The sequence below is a fragment of the Onychostruthus taczanowskii genome, unplaced genomic scaffold (assembly GCF_017590055.1).
Source record: "Onychostruthus taczanowskii isolate IOZ18803 unplaced genomic scaffold, ASM1759005v1 scaffold32, whole genome shotgun sequence".
Lineage (NCBI taxonomy): Eukaryota > Metazoa > Chordata > Aves > Passeriformes > Passeridae > Onychostruthus > Onychostruthus taczanowskii.
In genome coordinates, this window is record NW_024500572.1 from 2,595,475 (window position 1) to 2,616,539 (window position 21,065).

General features: G+C 55.5%; 1 protein-coding gene across 2 annotated transcripts; it reads right to left on the reverse strand.

Annotated features, from left to right (window-relative positions):
* Window positions 1-2,287: 2,287 nt before the first annotated feature.
* Window positions 2,288-20,435, reverse strand: HIP1R (huntingtin interacting protein 1 related). Of its 2 annotated transcripts, XM_041410357.1 has the most exons (32): window positions 20,247-20,435; window positions 15,386-15,449; window positions 14,838-14,980; window positions 14,486-14,542; window positions 14,193-14,273; window positions 14,028-14,104; window positions 13,669-13,730; window positions 12,481-12,621; window positions 11,963-12,020; window positions 11,800-11,875; window positions 11,496-11,633; window positions 11,364-11,422; window positions 11,226-11,298; window positions 10,713-10,896; window positions 10,479-10,567; window positions 9,759-9,875; window positions 9,234-9,335; window positions 8,769-8,963; window positions 8,420-8,567; window positions 8,045-8,131; window positions 7,673-7,780; window positions 7,237-7,373; window positions 6,569-6,679; window positions 6,391-6,449; window positions 6,211-6,241; window positions 6,030-6,092; window positions 5,469-5,569; window positions 4,738-4,843; window positions 3,935-4,058; window positions 3,721-3,782; window positions 3,426-3,617; window positions 2,288-3,323 (listed from the first exon to the last, which is right to left on the reverse strand). In XM_041410357.1, the coding sequence occupies exons 1-32, from the start codon at window positions 20,337-20,339 to the stop codon at window positions 3,318-3,320; spliced, it is 3,144 nt and encodes a 1,047-aa protein (XP_041266291.1). In that variant the 5' UTR covers window positions 20,340-20,435; the 3' UTR covers window positions 2,288-3,317. The 2 variants fall into 2 exon arrangements, 1 of the variants encoding a protein (XP_041266291.1); XR_005953094.1 differs by lacking the exons at window positions 2,288-3,323; window positions 3,426-3,617; window positions 3,721-3,782; ... (5 more) ...; window positions 6,391-6,449; window positions 6,569-6,679 and having other exon boundaries at window positions 8,065-8,131.
* Window positions 20,436-21,065: the final 630 nt, after the last annotated feature.

Below are 21,065 nucleotides of genomic sequence, written 5' to 3' on the forward strand. Positions count from 1 at the left end.
CACGGTATGAGGGGAATCCAGACCAGCTTTCTATTTTTTTTTTGTTTTTATTTAAACTTGCATACTCATTAAGCATTTGTTAGATGATTTGATTAGCTGGTGCTTCTGGGTCATTTTTCTGAGTGGGTCATTCAGGAAATACCATCCCTAAATACTGTGCTGCCCAAACTCATCTAATTCATGCCTGGTTGCACACAGCAGAAAAATAACTTCTTGCAAAGGACTGGCTGCTTTTTGTGGCTTCAAGGGCTCTTAAAAACCTACTTTTGCAGAAGTTTTGTGGTTTGGTTTCTTTACCTGACTTCCTCGAGCCTGCACCAGCCTGTTTTTTTATTTGTGTGCTTAATTTCAATGCACTTTTTGGCCCCAGTGACCTGACACTTGTGTTTTGCCAGCTTTGCTGTCTGTGCTGCTGTTGCTGAGCTGCAGCTGCTCCGTGTGCTGGTGTTCAAACTCAGCTGTGGTCACTGGAGGTTTGGCTACTGAGGGAGCCAGAGCAGGGCTGTGATAACAGCCTGCTTGAAAGCTGCTAAGAGAAAAAATAAAGTACTTTACTCACCTTGGTGGAAGAGCGCTGAAGGTGGATTATTTCACAACTTGGTTATTTTCCACTGCTTCTCTTACAGGTACTGAGTAAAATTTGTTCTCAGGAGCACATGGAGTGAAACATCTTCCTCTCTCCACAGCCACAATAATGGTATTTAAAAGTCATTAGCAAATTGGATCCTGCACAACAGGATGTCTTGATGGAATCTCAAAATAAACCTCTGCAGACACACAGTTTGTCGTTCTGATATTTTTGTCAGCTACAAATAGCAAAATCACTTTCCAAAAAATATAGGACTGAAGAAAAAAAAATTAGACTGGACAGTAAGAATAATTTTTGTACAAAACCTACCTTAGATTACATTTCAAGTGGTTTATAGAGCTTTTATTTGTGCTGCTATTTTTTGAGACTTTTGATTATGCTGGCCTGGATGGTTTTAAGTAAATCAGTGTGACAGCAGTGGGGGTAAACAAGTTCAATTTAGCCACAGCATGAATCTCAAAGCCACATTTTATTTTTGAATTCTTTAAATATAACGAATCCTTTAAGTAGGACTGTGGCTGGACTTAGGGTAGTGAGAGTTTAGAAGTTGGTTAATCAATATTTCCGGGATGAACTGTGATGGTGTGAGTGCTTGGGTGACGTCAGTCTCCCAGCAAATATATCTTTATCACTGTCTATAAATAGACCTTGAGCTACTGCAGAAAGCACTTCCTTGAGAGAAAAGGGCTCTGAAAGAAACGAAACTCGGCAGGGAGCTGGCCCCTGTCACTGCTGTGTCATTGTCACTTGACGTGACAGCAGCCACCCAGGGCTGTGTGTCCCTCTCCAAAGGCTGAGCAGGGAATGAACCTCAGGGCTGGGCTGGGCTCAGCAGCACCTGCAGGCTCTGAGCAGCTGCTCCCTTCATCAGCACCCCAGGGAACACCAGAGCCCTGCTGGGCACTGCACTTTGGCCACACAAGGAGCTGGGGAACGAGCCCTGGCTCTGCCACTGCCCATAAACCCATAAACCTGCCCGGGCCGTTTGTGATGTGTAACCTCAGAAAGCTGCGGCTGTCACGAGACTGTTTCGTAACTAAAATAAATACTGGAATACTTTATAAATGTGTTTACCTGAGATACAGCCACTTGTAATTCTTGTTAACTGCTTTACAGCCTCTTGGCAGCCTCAGAGAGGAAAAGGCCTGGGTTTTACTGTGGCTTTTATGGAGTTTGATTGTAATTGGGCCTGAGGGTAACAAGGGATGGGATGTAAATGTTGACTGAACATGACAAGGACCCTCACAAGTCACCACCTAAATGCAAGGCAGCTGTGGTCACCCTGTCATGCTGAGCTCTAAATGCTCCAGTTTTATCACCTACATGATATTATGTATCATATGTAGCTGCCTATTTAATATATATATATACATATATATACACCTATATTTTATCTAATAGATATATAATAATATATATGCAACATGTATATAGTATGTACTAATATATATTATATATATACTAATATATATTATAAACCATCTAGATCATCTGTCATATATCTATAATAATATATGTATGTATATATATATAAAAAAATAATCATCTCATATTACATTTTATATATAGTGCATAACAGTATAGGTACATAAAATATGCAAAAATGCATACATACATATGCCTATATATATATATATGTGTATAGGCATATGCAGAACCACAGACACACATGGCTGCACATACATAGAGAGGACTCTCTCTAAATATATATATATTTATGTGTATCTACACATATATTTATGCACATTTAGCTAATTTACTGCCTGTCTCTTCCCCACAGCTCAGGCCCAGTTTCCTGCAACCAACCCTGTCATGGCCCTGGCCCTGTCATCAACCTCCTCCCCAACAACAAAGCAACACAAAAGTATTTTAAATATTGCTCCTTTAATAATCTACATCCTGGTAGTTGCTCCAAGGGAAGACACAGCTGACAGGGTTTTGATTCTGCCCCCGCATCTCTCCACATCAGCAATTCCTTATTGCTGCAGACTTCTCCAGTCCCTGGCTCCCGTAGGCCATGGTTAGATTTAATTCTGCTAATTATCTTAAATACAAAACATAACGCAACTGATCCCTTGACATTGCTGTAGTAATAAAAAATAGAAAAGGAAAAAAAAAATAAAAACGTTTATCTTCTTATTGCCAGTGTGTGTCAGTAACTGCTTTTCCCTAACAAAAGCCCCGCTCCACGTGCTGGGGAAGGCAAACGTTTCCCTTCCTGCTGAGGGCTGATCCCACACCAAAATTAAGTCAAATATTCCTCAGGCTGGAAAAAAGGGAATTTAAAAAAATGGTTGCAAGAAAAGCCCACCAGTTTCCTACTGTAAAACCAGTTCACAGTTCTTGGAAAGGGTCTGAGCAGTACAGTAGAGCTACATTTACTGAAAACTTCTAGTGCTGATAAAGTCCTTAAAAAAAAAAAATACAACCCAAACAAACCCCAAATTAAATTAAACAGGGAGAGCCGGTTGGCAGGTGAGGAGGAAGAAAAAGAGGAGGAGGAAGAGAAGAAGGAAAATAAGGAAAAGGAGGAGGAGAGCACTCAGCGGTGCCTGGGGAGCACAGGAGCCCCGCCACTCTAGAGTTCAGAGAAAAGGAAAACAAAAAATAAGATCTGTTCCTCGAGAAAACATCCAGTTTGGGATTGTTTCCAGGCCGGGCGCTGAGGAGACCCCGCGCGTGAAGGCACAGCAGCGCGAAGGCAACGCGGCGTGAGGGCCGGGGGCTGCTAGGGCTGCAAGAGAAGGGGACAGAGAAGGGGACAGAGGCCACCCCGGTCAGAGCCCGTGCCAGGAACACCCCCCGTGCCCAGCCCTCACCCCCAGGCGGGTCCCACCTCTCCCAGGCCGGGTTTCTGGGCAATGGGGGGTTTCTTCAGGATCCCTCGCCGCGGGGCCGGCGCCGGCCTGGCCTCCCCGTCCTCCGGCGCGTCCTCGCAGCCCCCGGCCAGGACGTAGTGCTGCTTCCTCAGCTCGCCCAGACGGACCCGCTCGCCCTCCAGCCGCTTCTCCAGCTCCAGCACTTTCACCTGCGCCCAAAATCCAGCCTGGGACCCGTGCTGGGGGCACAGGGACCCCCACTATGGGGCAGGGCCCGTCCACGGCCGCGCTGAAGCCGCCTCAGGGCCATACCTGTGTTTCCATCTCCTCCTTCTTCAGCTTGATGAGGGACATGCCCGAGAAGTCCATGGTGTCTGTGGGGGACAGCAGGGCCCCTACTGAGTGCACCCCTCACATGCCAAAGCAGAGCTGGACAGACACCTCGGGGTGTTCCCCCAGCCAGAAAGGGATGTGGGGTGGGGTTTTCTACCTTCTCCTTGCAAAAAAAAAACCAAAAAAACCTTACCTTTCTCCTCTATCTGCTCTTGCCCCGACTTGGTGGAAGCCACCACGTTTGCTGCCATCTCGTTGACGTTGCGTGAGCACTCCTGGAGCCTGGCCAGGTTCCTGCTGGTCTTCTCAGCCTTCACCTGCAACGAGCACAGGAATGGCTGTGGGTGCCCACCATGAACCCCCAAGGAGCTTCAGGGAGCCTCAGGCAGAGAAAAAGAGCTTTTGGGCATGAAAACCTGGGAGTGGAAAGAATGGATGGATGGACAGATGGGAAGGTTTATCCTCAGTGATCCCATCATGGCCAGACAAGGTGATCCCTGCAAAGCCCTTCAGCCCCAGGGCACCAAACCAGCTCTGCTCCCACCTGAGCCAAGCACTCAGTGAAGACACAGCTCTGGTTTTTTAACTGTGCTCTTAATTTTAAACCCATCTGGTGTAAAAATCCCTATGGATCCCCGTCCCCCCAAACCTACATCACTAAAACTCCACCCCTCACTACCACGCACACCAACAGGAAAGGTGGCAAGGACCAAAGTCCACCATCCTCAACTCCAGCTCCTGCAGCTGCTTCTCTGGATTTCTTGTTAGTTATTAACATTTTCTTTACATAACCAGCTTGGCAGGAGGAAGACGGGAGGTTTTACACATCTTCATTTCCAAGGCAAGCCTCGGGTGTGGGAATATTAACGCACGGATTAAAATCACAGCCTGGAAAACAGCCCCCTGCTCTGGGAGACTGCAGGGTTGGCAGAGAGGAGGGGAACACCGTGGGACGGGAAGGGGGGGACACCCAGGGGATCCTGCTGGGACACCCACCTTGGAGGCAGCCACCAGCTGGGCTGTGCTGGCAGCGATCTCGTGGGAGCAGACGATCAGCTCCTCGTACTTCCCTGTGTGCAGGACAACCCTGTCTGCTGACTCCCTGCAGCGGGGGTCAAAGGGAGATTGTGTCAGAGACACAGCACAGCCAGTGCAGATTATTTATCTCCTGCTAATACCCTCAGGAATCAGCAGCTGGATCCAGCAGCTTTGTAATTACAGAACTGTGGAATTGTTACAGTTGGAAAAGATCTCTAAGATCTTTGAGTCCAGCTGTTATTAAAGCTCATACACAAAGCAATTATTCAAAGCCAAGATCCAGGTGGATTGGACCAAGGCAGGATTTTATTTTTGTAATGGATGAGAATTTTAAAGCTTTGCCCAAGACACCCCCCACATTCCTGCACTGGCACAGAGCAATTTCCAACCACCCCATCCACAACCAGGACAGGGGGGATTTGATTTCACATTTTGCAGACAGGGAGGACCTGCCATCCCTAGCTGGGTGACCGTGTGGTCCCACCCAGACCACGATGCTCCATGAGTAATTAGCAATGAACCAAACTGAGGCTCCGTAAAAACAGAGACCTCCATCAGGAGCCAGCAATGAAGCTCCACAAGGAGTCAGCAATTCAGCAGTGGGAATTTTGGAGGAGGGGGTGACAGGGAAGCAGGGTGCAGCCCCTGGAGCTGTGTCCCAGGGGAAGCTCCCAGCCTGGGGTACCTACACGAGCTGTGTGGCTCCCCAGCCCACGGCCTTGGAGGCAGAGATCAGCCCTTCGGTCCAGCGCGAGTTCTTGGCATAAAACTCCTGAGTTGTTGCTGCCCCCTGTTGTTATGAGAATATTATGGCCTGGATTAACTTCTGTCTAATATACAACAGCACATAAATGTGTATTAAATACCCATATAAAGTGTAATAATGTGTAAATTCATATGTAAAGCCATAAATCAAGGCAGCAACAGCATTCCTGTGCTCTTCATGCTGCTCTTACTGACCTGCTTAAACAATTAGCAAAAAACCACCACAGTCCCAAGCCTACAGATTTGAGCTGGGTTTGGTTTAAAACACACAAATTTGAGCCATGATCTTTAGATGGACAAGGCTTTGCAAGGGTGACAGCAATTTGTACAAGAGAGCACAGGGCTGAGAAGCCCAGCTCCAGCAACTGGGACTGCCAGAGTGCTGCTAACATGGGAAACCATGAAATCCAGAGTGTTTCTGCAATTTGGGGGAAGTTCTCTTGTATTTCATCAGCACAAAGAGATGAGTGTAAGAGAGGACTCACCCGGCCACTTTCCACTATCTCCTTCTGTAGGTTTGTAGATGTTGTTACAAGAAGTCTTATAGCCTGGAATGAAGGAAAACAGGTTTTGGGGTTTGATGGGGGTCTTATAGAGGAGATTGATGCTGCTGCTGGTGGGAGGTTACAGTTTTGTGCAGCCCAGATGGGTTTCTGCAGCACTGACCTTCATTAGATCCGTGCAGGAGTTCAGAATCCTGAAGGGAAGCAAAGGAAAAGTGTTCAGCATCCAGGGAAGCTTTGGCCTCAGAAAAGGGGGTTCTTTTCAAGACCAGCCAGCCTGTTTTGGAGCACAGCACACCCCAGCAGGGCACAGACCTGTCACGTGTCTCTCCTCAAAACTCACCTCTCGTTCACTTCCAGCTTAACCCCAGAGCTCTCGTTCCTGGCCTGGCTCATCATCTCCTGTTGGGAAACACCAGAGGAAGGGTTGGATGCCATGTTAAGGTGAGGAAGGTGGAGGAGTGAAGGACACTCTGCCTCCCCAAGGCCCCAGAATGGCCCATCCTGCAGCTCTGTCTCACCTCTATCCTCCTGACAGCATCCTCAATGGCCTCTGAGGTGGAGGCCATCTCCTTCTCAACCATGTCCCCCAGCTCCTCCTGCTTGATGTCCAGGCTCTTGGGTCTCAGCTCCTGCCAGAGGAGGCAGCAGGCATGAGGAGGGTTTAGGCAGAAAAACAGAAGGGAATATTTACAAGGAATAACTACAAACCAAGATATCCAATTCCTTCCCGCCCCCACCAAATAATCCAAGCTGCAGGAGCAGCATTCTGCAGCCTGCACAGTGAAGGTACATGTGCTACCAGCTTGCAGCAAACATGGGACCTTAGAGGTAAGAAATGCCCCAAACTGAGGTGACAAAACTCCACCATAGGAGCAGTTTCTGCTCCAGAGGGCCCTGGAGAGCTGAAAGTGGTGTAAAATAAAAGACTAATAGGGGCTTCACCAAGAAAAACATGTGAAAGATGGGAAGTTTCCTTCCACAGGGGTTACTGGGCTGAAGACTTCAGCTGATCTGAGGGTGACCAGCTCTGTGCACCACCAGGAAGGGTCTCAGTGCTTGGAAGCTGAGTTGGCCCAAGGAAAGCACCACAACTTGTGAGTATGGGGGACAAACCACCCCAAAGTGTTCCCTGGGACCCACCCTGCCAGCCCCGAGTGGGAATGCTGTGCTGGGCTCCATCTCCTACCTGGGCCAGCTGCAGGACCCCTCTCAGAGCCCCCTGCACGTCCCCCAGCTGGGCACTGCCCAGCCTCTGCCTGTCCTTCAGCTGCTCCAGGTACTCCAGGCTCTGCTGGCCGCACTCCCGGCACGTCTCCATCAGCCCTGCCGAGAGCACAGCCTGGACAAGGGGTTCCCTTCATCCCAGCCCTGCCCGCCCTCATCTTCCTCCTCCCCTCATCCACAGTTGAGCACCAGCAGCACCCCCCAAATGTCTTCTAGGAGATTACAAATGAATTTTCAGGCCCAGGGAGGGGCACTAGAGGGCAGGGAATGTCGGGAGGGGGAGCGTGGGGAATGTGCTGTGTTTAGTAAAATCTGCCCCTGGCAGAGAGGGCTTTGGCATGGCCTCCCTGAAGAAAAGGCCCATGAGAAGAAGTCCCCCCAGCACCCCCTGCACTCACGGTCAGCGTGGTCCGTGGGGGCCAGGTGGGCCGTGGCGCTGCCGTTGACGATGGTGTCACCTGTCAGGTGTGCAAAGAGGGCCAGAGCCCCCACCAGCCCCGCAGCATCTGCCACAGACAGCACAGGCTCAGCACTGCCAGCCCCTGCCAGGTCCTGGGGGCTGCAGCTCGTCCTTGAAGGCACTCAAGGATCAGTACAAGGCTCAGAGATGTTGGGATTGACCCCTCCAGCTGGAAGCACACGGGAACCCCCCAGTCCCGCCCGTGTCCCTCTGTCACCAGGGCACTGCTGCTTGCCTGTGGCCCCAGAGCTGCTGGGGGGATGGAAACACGAGCAAGCTGGGAGCAGTGCCAGTCCCCAGCCCCAGGTACCTGCCATGGAGGCCACGTACTGCGCGTGCCCCTTCTCCAGGGCATCCGTGGACTCCAGCGCCGCCTGCGCCCGGCTCAGCAGGTAATCTGCAAGGAATCCCATTTCATTGCCCTAGCACAGGCTGGGGGGTGTCTGCACCAGTGCTGACTCCACAGGGCACCACTGAGGGGAAGTGTATCCCTGGCTGGGGAACAGCTCTAAAATCTGAGCAAAATAGTGCTGAACATGAGAGCTAAAAATTCGTCCTGGGAAGTCTGACCCAAACCACCTCAGGCATGATGGAAAAAAAGCCATGGGAGAGCTGAGATGCAACATTATCTGTCCAGGAGGGAGCAGGCAGAGTGTGTTTCAGCCCCCTGATGAGCAGGACATACCTGGGGAGCTGGTGCAGCGGAGGTGCAGGGGGTCATCCAGCTTGGCCATGGCATCACTGAGGATGGCCTGGGCTTCTCTCACTGTCTCCTGCAGGATTCCAAACTGCTCATCCAGCAGCTTCTGCTGCAGGCTCTGCTCCTGGTTGCTCTGTGAGGCAGGAGGAACAGGTGAGTGGCACAGCACCCCCCTTCAGCAGCAGCTCCCTCCAGAGCCCCTTTCCAGGATCAGACCCACCCATCCCACGACTGCTGGTGCAGGTGATATCCCATGGGCTACATCATCTGGCATCCCCCAAACATCTCACCCCGGTGAGTAGAGGGGCAGTGGGCTCCTCACACAGCCCTGTACCTTCTCCAGGAGCCTGCCCTGGAGCTCTCGGATCTCCCTCGTGGCCTTGTCTGCCTCCTGGCTCAGCTGCAGCTCCTTCTCCTGGACGAGGCCCCGTGTGGACAGCAGCTCACACTCCTTCTCGCTCACCGACCGCCTCAGCACCTCCTTCTCGGCGTGCAGAGCATCCAGCTGGGCACTGAGCTCCACACCTGCCTGCCATGGGGGGCCAGACACCTTGTCACTGCCGTGTCACTGCCCTGTCACTGCGCTGTCACTGCCCTGTCACTGCTGGCAGCCCCAGGGCACTGGGGGGAGCTCGGGACATGCCCAGCTCGTGACACTGATGGGCTGGGCCCACGCCCACCACTGTGACAGCTCCTTGGGCTGCTGCTGAAGCTCTGGCTCAGCAGGGGTGGCAGGTCCAGCTCCCTGTGACAGGGTTGGATGGGGACCTGGGCTCGTGCTGCCCCCCCAGCCCCGTACCTGCTTGGCGTGGCTGAGCGAGCGCTGCGCCTGCTCCAGCTCGTCCCGACGGGCGTCCAGCTCCTGCCTCAGCTGCTCCATCTGCACGCTCTGGTCCTCCAGCTGTGCCCACACACCGTGCCCAGCTCAGCCCCTGCCCCGCTCGGCACCAGCGCCAGCCGGGATGCAGGGAATGAACCCAGCCGTGCTTTGCAGGGAGGGGGCTTTGAGGTCTTGGGCAGGGGGTGTCTCCTGGAAGGGCTCCTTTTCCCATGCCTGGAAATTTGGGAGCAGCCCCCACCTCAAGCCCCCAGAGAATGAAAGCACTCAACCCATCAATTTGCACTGTGGCATTTTCTTAGGGGAAGAAAAGGCAGATTTAGGCAAGAGGGGCTGAGTCATATATTAACACCTTCCTGAGGAGCCAGGGCAACTCTTCCTGGAATCAGGGCCTAACAGCAACAAGCTACCCCTTCCCTTGCTCCCAAACTGCATTTCCTATGCTGGGGAGGGCTCAGTGCTGGCAGGGAAGGATCCAGAGCTCACCTTCATCTCAGCCTCTCGCTTGACCTGCTCCACCTGAAATGCCAGCTGCTCCTTGACACGTGCCACCTCCTCCTGGCTCTGCTGTGTCACTGTCAGCTGCTTGGCAGTGTCAGCGTTCTGTGGGGGGACATGGGGCTCACTCAGCATTCCAAGGGGGACCCTCACCATCCCCACACTCATTCCAACCAAATTCTAGCTCAGAGAATAAATCCAAGATGCCTTTCTCACAGCATCCAAAATGCCAGTGGACATGAATTCAAGGGGTATCCCCTGCTTGGTGCTCAGAGGGTGATGGGACCAATACAGGGGACTGGGCAGGCACAAGCTACACCAGTGGTGGCAGAGGGACCAAGGGACAAAAGCAAGACCAAAACACCCAAAGCAAACAATTAAATAGGTGAGTGGCACTGCTGAGTCACAAGATCCCCATCACCAGCATATCCCTTGAGAGCCCTTTTCCAGAACTGGAGCCGAGCATGCCACGACTGCTGGTACAAGTGATATCCCACCAGCTACACTGGCCACAGAAACCAGCAGAAACAACCAAACAACAGCAAAACACCCCAAAAAAACAACAACAAGAACACCCAAAGAGACCATGATGGAAGAGGGAAAGAGCGCTCAGCTCTGCCCTGGATACCCCAACCCCAAAAGGGAGGGATTTAATTCGGGGACACTGCCCTCAGTGTCAGTCCCTGCCTGCAGGGGCAGCAGCCTCACCTTCCTCAGCAGCTCGGCGTGGGTGTTGATGAGCTCGCTGTGCTTCTCCTTCAGCTTCGTGTAGCGGATCTCGGTGGCGTTGGCTTTCTCTGCAGGGGTGAGAGACCCTCAGTGACCACAGCGAGGGCAGCCCATGGCCCCGGGCACCCCAGGACACCCCAAGACACCACAGGACACCCCAGGGCACCCCAGGACACCCCAGGGCACCCCAGGGCACCCCAGGGCACCACCTACTCTCGGCCTCGGCGCAGAGCCGCTGTGACCTGTCACTGTCCTGCTTCACCCTCTGCAGCCTCTCCAGCTCGTCCCGCAGCTGCTCGTTGTCCACCAGCGCCTTCTGCTTCTGCTTGCGCTGCTCCTCCACCTCTCCCTCCAGGCTGTTCACCTGGGCCTTCAGCTGGGTGATGTAGCGCTGTGCCTGCGGGGGTCACCGGGCACTGGGGACCGGCCCTGCCCTCCCCAACACCCCCAGCCAGCTGCCCCTCGGGAATTTGGGCAAAGCAGGTGTGGGGTGCACAGGAAAGCTCTGCCCTTTACCCCTGCAGTCGCTCTGTCCCTGCTGATAACATCAGGACAGCAAGGGACAGGTCTCACATGCTCCCATGCCATCAGGAATCACATCCTGGCACTGGGAGAGGTCCCAAAACACAACCCCGGATGCCAGGACCCCGCTCCTGCTACATCCCTTCAGGGTTTTCACAGCACAGCACCAAACCCCACCCCAGCTGCTCCCCAGCCCGGCTTTACCTCCAGTTTAATCTTCTCCATCTCTGCACGGAGCGTTTCCACCTCCTTCTTCAGGCTCTCGATCTGTGCATCCCTGTGGACAGGGGCAGGTTGGTCCCACGTGGCAGCAGCCCCTCTCCCCTGCTGGCCCCCCCATACCTGTCATCCCAAACGCCGTTGGGCGGCCCGAAGGTTTGCTCAAACAGATCCGAGGTGATCTGGGGAGGACAGAGGCTGCTCAGCTGAGCCAGGACACGGGAGCCTGCCCCCATCCCAGCCCCAGGCCCCCACCTGAGGCTCCGTGGTGGAAGTTGTGCTGATCTCAATGAGGTTCTCTGGCTCCTCATCCTCGGGGGCCTCCTCGGGGATGACGACGACCGGCTTCACGTGCTCGGCCAGCGCGGACGCCCGCAGGAAATTTGGGGGGCTCTGCAGGGACAAAAAGTTGTTGCAGCCTTGCAGGGGGCTCAGGAACTGCTGAGTGCCAAGGGAAGGCAGGGAGCCAGCCCTGTGCTAGGCAGTGTCCCCAGACCCCAAACCCACCCAGGGGGACACCCACAAGCTCTAAAGAGCATCGCACCAAATCCTGCCCTACCTCCGGCAGCCGAGGGATCTGGATGAGCCGCTTGAAATACAGCATGTCAGATGCCTTCTTAAAGAAGTTTTTAAGGCTGGAGAGGAGGGAAAGGCAAAGGGGAGATGAGAGGGGGCTTGGAAGGAGAGAAGGGACCCCACTGCCCCACCTGGGCCCCGGTTACCTGCGGAACTGCTCGTGGAAGCGGTCCCGGTGGCCCTGCAGGGTGTCGGCCGGCAGACCTGGGTGAGGAGGGACAGCTGTGACTGATCTGGGGCTGCATGTCTGTTCACATGCTCCCAGGCCCCTCCTCTGCAAAAGCCAGCAGGGTAAAAGCCAGGAGGGAGTGGGATGTGAGGGGTCAGGATGGGAGTGGGGTGTTCCCATTCCCTGGCACAGGGATCAGGGATGTGGCACAGGCAGATGTGGATGTGGGAACTCCAAAACACCCACATGAGGCTGCTGGCACTGTGCTGCCCATGCAGGGGGCTGGCAGGCCAGGGCACGTGGGTTTGAATTAATCAAGAACAAGTCCTTCTAATTCCTTTATCTGGAATGTCTGTGTGGGATGGAGCAGGCCCCTAGAGCCCAGCTGGGATACAGGGACATGTCGACGGATGCTTCAATCCACACCAGCCTCACCCCCAGACTCAGAAGCCCACCCAGGAAAACACCAGCACGGAGCACATCCCCGGGACTCACAGGAGTGCAGCTTGAACATCAACTTGACGGAGTAGTGGTAGAGGTGGCTGCAGTCCTGGATGACCTGGATGAGGGGGGCCAGGCGGCACTGCACCGCCGACATCTGCGACACGGCCATCGAGGTGTTGAGCTGCCTGAAAACTGAGGGGAGCCGTGTTTGCAGAGCCGCCCGCGCCCGGCCACGCCGCTTGATCATTAACCACGGCGGATGTGGGGCACAGGGAATGCCAGGGCTGCTGCCTGAGCTGAGAACAACCCCGCTCCAGGCAGCAAAAACACCCAGAGAGACCACGCTGGCAGAGGGAAGGGGTGCTCGGCTCTGCCGTGGATACCCCAACCCCAAAAAATAGGGATTTAACCCAAAGAGGCTCTCCTCAAGCTGCTGCTGCATGACACAGCTGGAAGTGAGAGGTTTTGCTCCATTCTATTTAATCATGCAAGGATCTGGGAGAGGATGCCAGGGCAGGGGACGAGCCCGGCGGCACCGCAGCCTCGCCTGCCCCTGCTCGGAAACAGATCCCTTCCCTTGGCAGGGATCCAGGCAGCATAACCACCCTGGCTTCTTCCCTGCTCAGCTTTAAAGTATTTATGAATATAAATTCTCTGTATAACTGGGTCAGGAGGAGAAGCAGGAGGCTGTTGGGAGCCGGGAGCTCAGTCTCTCCCACTGTGCCGTTTTCCAGGGCAGCTCCGTGTTCCTGACTCCCAGAATCTGTCACCTCTCTAAGCCATCTAAAAATTCCTAAGGAGGTGAGAGACATGAGCAGGGGCCTCCAGCCCTCCCCAGAGACATTTCATTGAGGGGAAGTGAGTCTTTAAAAAGAAGTACAGCCCCGTCCTCTGCTTCAGAGGGACAGAAGGCATTTGTGTAATGGATATGATTAATGTGGTTGTACAAAAAAGAAATAAAAACATATTTCAGAGCAGCTCTGCACTGAAAACAACACTGCCTCGCTCAGGTGGGTTCAAAGCAGCCACATGCTCTAAATATTTTCCTACAACTGCCTCTACAGAGCTTCAACAGGGGAATCCAGCTGAGAAACCACCTCAGAAATCTCGTGGGAGGAGGAGGGGGGACCTGAGCCTCCAACCTCGGCCTCCCGGAACTCCATTCCCGACCAAAGAGCGAAACTATTGCTCAAGAGCCCCGGGGCGAGCGGGAGGGACCTGCCCCTGCCGCCTCCTCACCTGACTCTGACAGCTTCAGCTCACAGTCCAGGTAGTCAAACAGCTCGACCGTCAGCTGGAAGCTGCCAAAACAAACCAAAACTCCATCACTTGACAGCAGAGACATCTTTGCTCCAGTTGCTTGTGTTCATTGAGAGTCCTCATGATGGCAAGAGCTCTGACTGACAAGAATTCGGGGCCTTTTTCCAGGCATTTACACCCCACGGTGCTCTGTGGGTGCAGGAGGGATCGGGCACCATCCAAACAAGTCACAAAATCCCGGTCACTGCCCCGGTGGTTTTGTCAGCAGGACACTGCCAGCTTGAAGTTATGAAGCTGGTGACCACACCCTGGGCTCTGTGCCCCACCAGGACACTCACATGTTGTTCACATCTGTCCCTGCAGTCTTTTCCAGCACCTCATCCGACACTTCGAGGCCCGGGGGGAACTCGGGATGCTTTGTAAAAGGAAGGAAAAAGCCATCAGTTGCTGCTGGCGCGGCACATCCCCTCGTTCTGGTGGCATGGAGGTGGCAGAGGTCTCACCTTGACGTGGAAGGAGATCTTGGTGAGCAGGAGCCGTGTGTAGATGCTCACCAGCTGCCCGTACCTGTCGTGCAAATGGCCCTGCAGAGACACGAGGGGAATCCAGAGTGAGGTAACCAGAGCCAGCAGATCCCACACGAGCCACTGACCTGTGGCTCCACCAGGCACACAACCAACACCCAAAGAAACAGATTGTTTCAGGCAGTGCTTCACCCTCTCTGTGCCCACCCTGTTCCTCAGCAACCGTCTCCAAACCCCCTGGGAGGCACAAACCTGCACTCTGCCCCACTCACCCACAGGTCCCCTGTCTCTCGGATGTTGCTGCGGTACCTCTGGCAGTCCTGGAGAACCTGGGGACACAAAAGGGAAGGATGTGGCACAGTGAGGCTGGCTGTCTGCCCTGATGCTGGGGAAGAGGAGGCATCCAGCCCCTTACACCACCCAAGCTCTGGGAGAAGTTCCAGCCTTCCCGTGGCACCCAAAGGTCGGGGATTTACACGGGGAAATTTCAAAGATGTGAGACAACACCTGGGAAAGGTGGCTGGGGTAGGGAAGGGACACTCCCTGTGCAGAGGGATGGTGGCAAGAGCCAGCAATTCCCCTCTGGGAGAGGAGCAGGAGGGAGGCTGCAGAGGGGACACTCACGTTGGGGTGGCCATCACGCAGGACCTTGTGCAGGACGTGGCAGAACTTCCAGCTGAGGATGGCACTGCTGGGCAGGGGCAGCCCGATGGCATAGGACCAGAAGGTGAAGGCTCCCTTCTCGTGGTGTGTCCCCAGGATGATCCCTTCCAGGGCAGTCAAGGCCAACTGGATACACACACAGCAGGGGACAGGCTGGGCTGGGGAACTGTTCCTGTTCAACTTTCATTGAAAAGGAGACACTGGGTGCCCCGTGAGCACAGGGATCACCAGCACATGCTGCACCCCCAGAAAAGACCCCCAGTTGTCATTTTTGGGTACATCTCCCCCTGCTGAGGGCACACTGGGGCCTCTGCATTTTACTGCCACAGAAATGCAATCTTATTGCATTGCTCATTTTCCTTTTCACTGATGGATGAACCTTTGTGATGCCAGCCCCCAGCTGAGCTCTGCACGGGTCTCCCAAATCTCCTGTGGCTCCAGCATCAGGGGGTGACACCCCCACAGCCCAAACTCCTCTGTGCTGTCCTGGGAGCCAAGGGAAAGGATACGGCGGGCATGCTTCTCCTTCACTGGTGCTTCCTGTGTGTTTATGGCTTTGCTGATGCTGATGGCCTGCAAGAGGAGGGGACAGTGGCTGTCAGACATGGTGAGACCCCCATGGCTGCCCCGACACCCCAAAATGCAGTGCTGGTGCTTTTGGGGAATACCCTGAGTTTTAGAACACATCTGTCACCTCAAAGTCATTTGTAACACATCAGAATCCACAAACAGAAGCATCCATTATCCACAAACAAATTTTTATCCATTTTATCCACAAACAAAGCAGCCATTAAAGCCCCCATCCCCAGCAGGATCTGACCACTGCTGCTGGTGCTCCCGGCTGTCCCTGTCCCAGGAAACCAATTTTTGCATTTTTGCAGCCTGAACTCAGCGCCGTGCCAGGGGAACATTAAAGCACAATAGTGAGATGCCGAATTCCAGGGTTGTTTGTGTAATCACAAGGAGTCTTTGAACCACGGGGGAGTGGTTTGGGTTCTGCTGAGGATGTTGGTGCGTGCAAACAGCACGTGGGGAAAAGCAGCCCCCAAGCAAGGAGGGAGTGGCAGCTTCAATGCCCGTCTTGATGGAGCAAAAATCCAGAGCAATGTGATTATCAGAAGAGGATTATCTATATTTTGATGTGTTTGATCACAGCAGACTTTAAATTAGGAATTTATTCCAAAAGATGACCCCAGAGTGGGGTTGGTTGCATCCCCCATGTGTTGATGGGCTGCAAATCCCAGTTGCTGTTTGATGGGAATCTTCCTCCTCCTCCTTAGACTCGACGAGATGCTTCACCCTGGCAGGAGTGCTTGGGCTGTGCCTGTGTCTATGAGCCCTCTTGTCACCAGCAGAGGAAAAAGGTCCCAGCTGGGAAGGCAGGAAGCCACCCCGCTGCCAGCACTTGTGCCGGAAGAGGAACTTGGTCCCTCCCTGCAGCTCCCCAGCCCTAAAGCCTTATAAAAATCCTATCTACCTGCCCAGGAAAGCACCTGCTGCTTCCACATGGCTGCTTGTCCAGGGACACCTCTGAAATGAGGTGCTTTGCTGTAGGAGGAGGAACCTGACCCCGAGTTATCGAGTACTCCTGACTTATGCAGGAGAAACCCAACACCAAAGGGGCAATGTCAGAGGTGTCCATGCACCAAACCCACTCAAAAGAGTCCAGAACAGCTACCCAGGAACTCACCATGACAGCAGCAAAACTCTGAATCATCCCAAAGAGTGAACCTGTCCCAAAAAGCTGGGCCCAGCTGCGGGGGAGAGGGGCTGGCTTTGCCTTTCCTGCACCAGGAGAGTCCCGGGGTTACCCCGCCATGTGGGGCCGTAAAGCAGCAGTGGAGTTAAGCCGGTGACTTGCTGTAATCCTCTTATCCCCAAAGGTTAACGAGCCTGGAGTGCCCAGGAACAGGCAATTGCAGCACAGCTGCCTCTCCCAAAGTGCCTTCACAGCCACCCAAAAGCCTGGAGCTGGCAGAGGCTGTGCCCTCGATGGCAGCTTGGCCAGAGGGATGTGCCACAGGTCCTCAGGGATGCCAGCACCTCCCACGGGATACTGACAGAAAGGATGGCTTATCCTGGACCAGGCAAGGAAGGATTTGGAAATGCATCTTGCAGCGAAGAGCTGCTGAAGGAGTTACAGCATCTGTCCTGAGGTGTTTTGCACAGAGGGAGCAGGGCAGACACATCTCCCAAGCTGGGAGCTTTGCTGCCTGCCCTAAGACAGGCCTGTCCCAGCCCATCACGCTCATCCCAACCCATCCATGGAACCTGAGCCCCACAGGGGTTGCAGGAAGCACAGCCAGAAGGGTCAAAGTGTGAGATGGGCAGACACCCAGGAAAGGAAATGTTGTCCCCTGTCCCCAGGGACAGGACCTCAGCTGCTGAGTGAGCTGGGACCCTGCTGGCCTGTCCCAAAACAGAGCTGTAATTCCCACTGGCATTGGTGGTTTTATTGCAATTATTGCCCTTAGTCTCACTGATACCCTGACCAGCCAAAATTCAGCCCAGGAGCTGCTGGAGAGGTTGGTTTCACCCTTGGGGATTCAGTGCAGTGGTTTCACTGAGCCATTTCATGTCCAGCACAAGGATTGGGCCCATGCAGGAGCAGCCTCAGCCCACCCACAGAACCACCATGAGATGCCAGGTCCAGCATGGTCCCAAATAAACCACAGTGGCACCAAACCAGTGCCAGTCCCTCAGGGCTGCCAGCCCAGGTGTGCTTTCACTGCCTCCAAGCATCAAGCTGGCCAGGAGATCCAGGAAAATGGGATGGTGGCACCAGGGAAGAGCATGGGGCAGTGCTGCAGCCTGGCACACGTGTGCTGGCAGGATGGCTCCAAAATGGGGAGATTCACCCCTGACCCAACCTCTTGGGACACCACTGGCACGTCCGGAGACGGGCAGGTCCTGGCTGTCACTGCAGGTGCACAACCAGCCTGGCCAAAACTTTGATGCAATCTCTGGGCTGCTCCCCATCACTGGCAGGCACCAGGGTGAGGAGCCAACCCCAAAACCTGCCTGGCCGTGGGATCCCACAGGGCTGCAGCCCCGGTGCTTTGCTCACAGCCCGCACGTACCAAGGCGGTGACTAAAGCCGGGATCAAAGCGCCCAAATGAAGGAGCGCAGTTTAACATCCATTTAACATCCACCCTTTCGTTCCTGGCTGCTTTTAATTAGGGTTGATCGTCCTGCCCCCGGCATCCCACGGGGTCCCAATCCCCACCGGGCAGGTGGATGCTGGGTCCCAGCACGATGGAGAGATTATTTGGCAGCTGGAAGCCTCCCCTGGCCAGGCAGCACGAGAGCTGTCAGAGCAGCTGAGCTATGAACTCCAGAGTTCCCTTCCTAACGCTGCTCCTTCCCAAATTACACCAGGAAAACATCACTTGGCAGTCACACACAATGCAATCCTGCAGGTTCCAGAGCTCATTGGATTTGTAGCCTTTTTGTATTAGAAAAGCAAAAACTGGCAGCAGAAAAGGACAAGTTTTTCCTCCTGCCAGGCTGCCGAGCAAGAGCCTGCTGTGGGATGGTGATTTCCTACTTCCCACGCACGGCTTCTCCGAGGGAGACATCTACATCACCCTGACACAAGACATGGAAAAGCATTTTCAGGGAAAGCAGGTGACCTTCATGCCACCCACAAGGACCTGGGATCACAGCAGGGTCAGCAACTCCTGTCTGTAAACACAGACATCACCCAAGCCCTCACAGGGGAAAAGGTGACAGGGCTCTGGATTCTGGTACAGAATCCTCAGGCAGCAGAGGGGATGTGCCAGCAGCACCCCTGTGACACACAGACAAGGAGGGGATGTGCCAGCACCCCCGTGACACAGAGGCAAGGAGGGGACATGCCAGCAGCACCCCTGTGACACACAGACAAGGAGGGGACGTGCCAGCACCCCCGTGACACAGAGGCGACTGGCGGCCGGCTGGGCAGCTGCTATAATTAGAGGAAAAAGGCAGATCAATACCCACGTTCTGACACTGAACAGTTCTGCTCTCACTGAAGCACCACTACAGGAAACCACACCAGAATAAAGCTCCTTTAGGCCAGTTTTTAGCAGTTGCTGGAAAAAAGGTCAGCTCTGGGCAGTGAGTGTGACCATCAGCCAGCGAGCCAGAGAGCAACCACCTCTTTGCCCTGTCCATGTCCCTGCTCACAGCATCCCTGTGGCTGCACAGATTTCCAGAGCACAGGTGCCGGTGAAAAGCCCGAGGTGCCCCGGAAGGGGGTGGGAAGGAGGGTCCCGCTCCCGCCCGGCCGGCACGGGCAGCCCCGGTGCCGCGATCGTTCATCAGCGCTGCCCAGCGGGACGACTGAAGGAGACGCGTCCAGAGGGAACCGGAATTGCCGGTTTTCCCGTGTTGATCCCCAAACCCAGCAAGCTCCGTTTCCTACCCGGCGCGGTGACCCTGCGAGGCCTGAAATTCCCACCTGCCTTCGCTGGCGCTCTCCGGGGCCAAACCAGCCCAGGGGGCTGAGGAAGGAACCGCAAAGCAAAGGGGCAAAGGGGAAAACATCTGCGATGAAAGCACAGCCTGCAAAAGCAGAGGGGTCAGAGGAGGCATGCGGGAGGGCACTGTTATTTTTGCTGGGGCAGCAGCGAGCCCGTCACTCTGCCCATCCCTGACCACGCTGAGCACTTCATTTCCCACCAGCCCCATCAGTGCCCGACCACCGCACACCCCGTGGGGGCCACAGGGGCACGGACACCCCGGCCACGCCGGACACGATGGGGCACAAACGCCTTTGGGCTTTGTTTCCACTCCGCCGCCCTTCGTGGGTCCAAACACCCCGATCTCCGCAGGGTGACCCGGGGGCAGGGGTGAACCCAGCCCCGGTACGAAACAATCCCCGCTGTCGGTGGGCCCGGGGCTCGGCAGGGATGCGGAGATGCCCAATCCCGGGGCGCGGGGCTGCCGTGGAGCCCCGGTTCGGCCACGCTCCCGCCGGCACCATAAAACTTTCCCGTGTGCTGCCGGCCGTGTTTACCTGCGATAAGGCCCGGGAGGTGCGGGGGGGCGCACGGCCGGCGCGGGGTCCGGCTGCCCGCGGGGGCGGCGGCGCACGGCGGGGCCGGCGGGGGAACGCGCGGCGGCGGCACCGGGGACGGACGGGCGGACACGGGGACGGGCAGAGGGACGGCGGCCGCGCTGCCCCACCGGGGCTTCCCCGGAGCCCGGCGGGACCCGCGCCTCCCATCCCGTCCCATCCCATCGCCCGAGAAGCCCCCGCACCCAGCGCGCCCCGAGGCGATGCCCTGCGGAAAGGGCCCCCCCCCCCCTCCCCTAGCCGGGAGCAGGACCGGGACTAAAACCGGGACCGTAACCGCGGCCCCGCCGCCCCCTCCCGCCGTCCTTGCCTGGCTCTTGTCGAACTGCTCCCGCTCCGCCTCCAGGCTGTGCCCGCCGCGGCGGCTCAGCACCCGCGCCGGCACGCTCTTGATGCTGTTCATGGTGGGCCGCGCCGGGAGCTCCCCGCTCCGGGATCCAGGCTCCGGTACCCGCGCTCCGGTGTCGGCGCTCGGGGCTCCGCGCTCCGGGCAGGAGCGACCGGCACGGAGAGGGACACGGGGAGCGAGAGGGGACACGGGGAGGGGACACGGAGAGGGGACACGGACACGGGGAGGGGACACGGGGAGGGGACACGGACACCGAGAGGGGACACGGAGCAGGGACACGGACACCGAGAGGGGACACGGAGCGGGGAGGACACGTCCCTCAGCGGCCCCCGAGGGGCACCAGGCACCGCGGTGATTCCCCAGCTCAGGGAACACCAGGAACGGCGGTCACCGGCAGCACGCCCGTCCCATCTCAGCGCCCACCTTCACCCCTCTGCCACCGCACTTGCACACACGCGGCTCGTTCTGAGCCCCGGGGCTCCGACACCGATTCCCGTTACCAAAGTCAATGACCGGAGCTCGCATCCACCCTGCGGAAAGGCCGTGGCTGAACAGAAGCTTTGTTGTCTTTAAATAATAATTCAAACCAAGGATACAATAGCAAAGGGCTCCCTGGAGTATTTGAGCTGCTTCCAGAATTAAGGCACCGAGTTTCAAGCGTTTCCATTCGAGCACCAGAGTGTGGTCAATAATGCAGTTGGGTTTTAAGTCACTTAGTGCTGAATAAATTAACCCAGTTATTTTCCTTCTTCCCATTCCACAAATCCAGGGCAGCCCCGA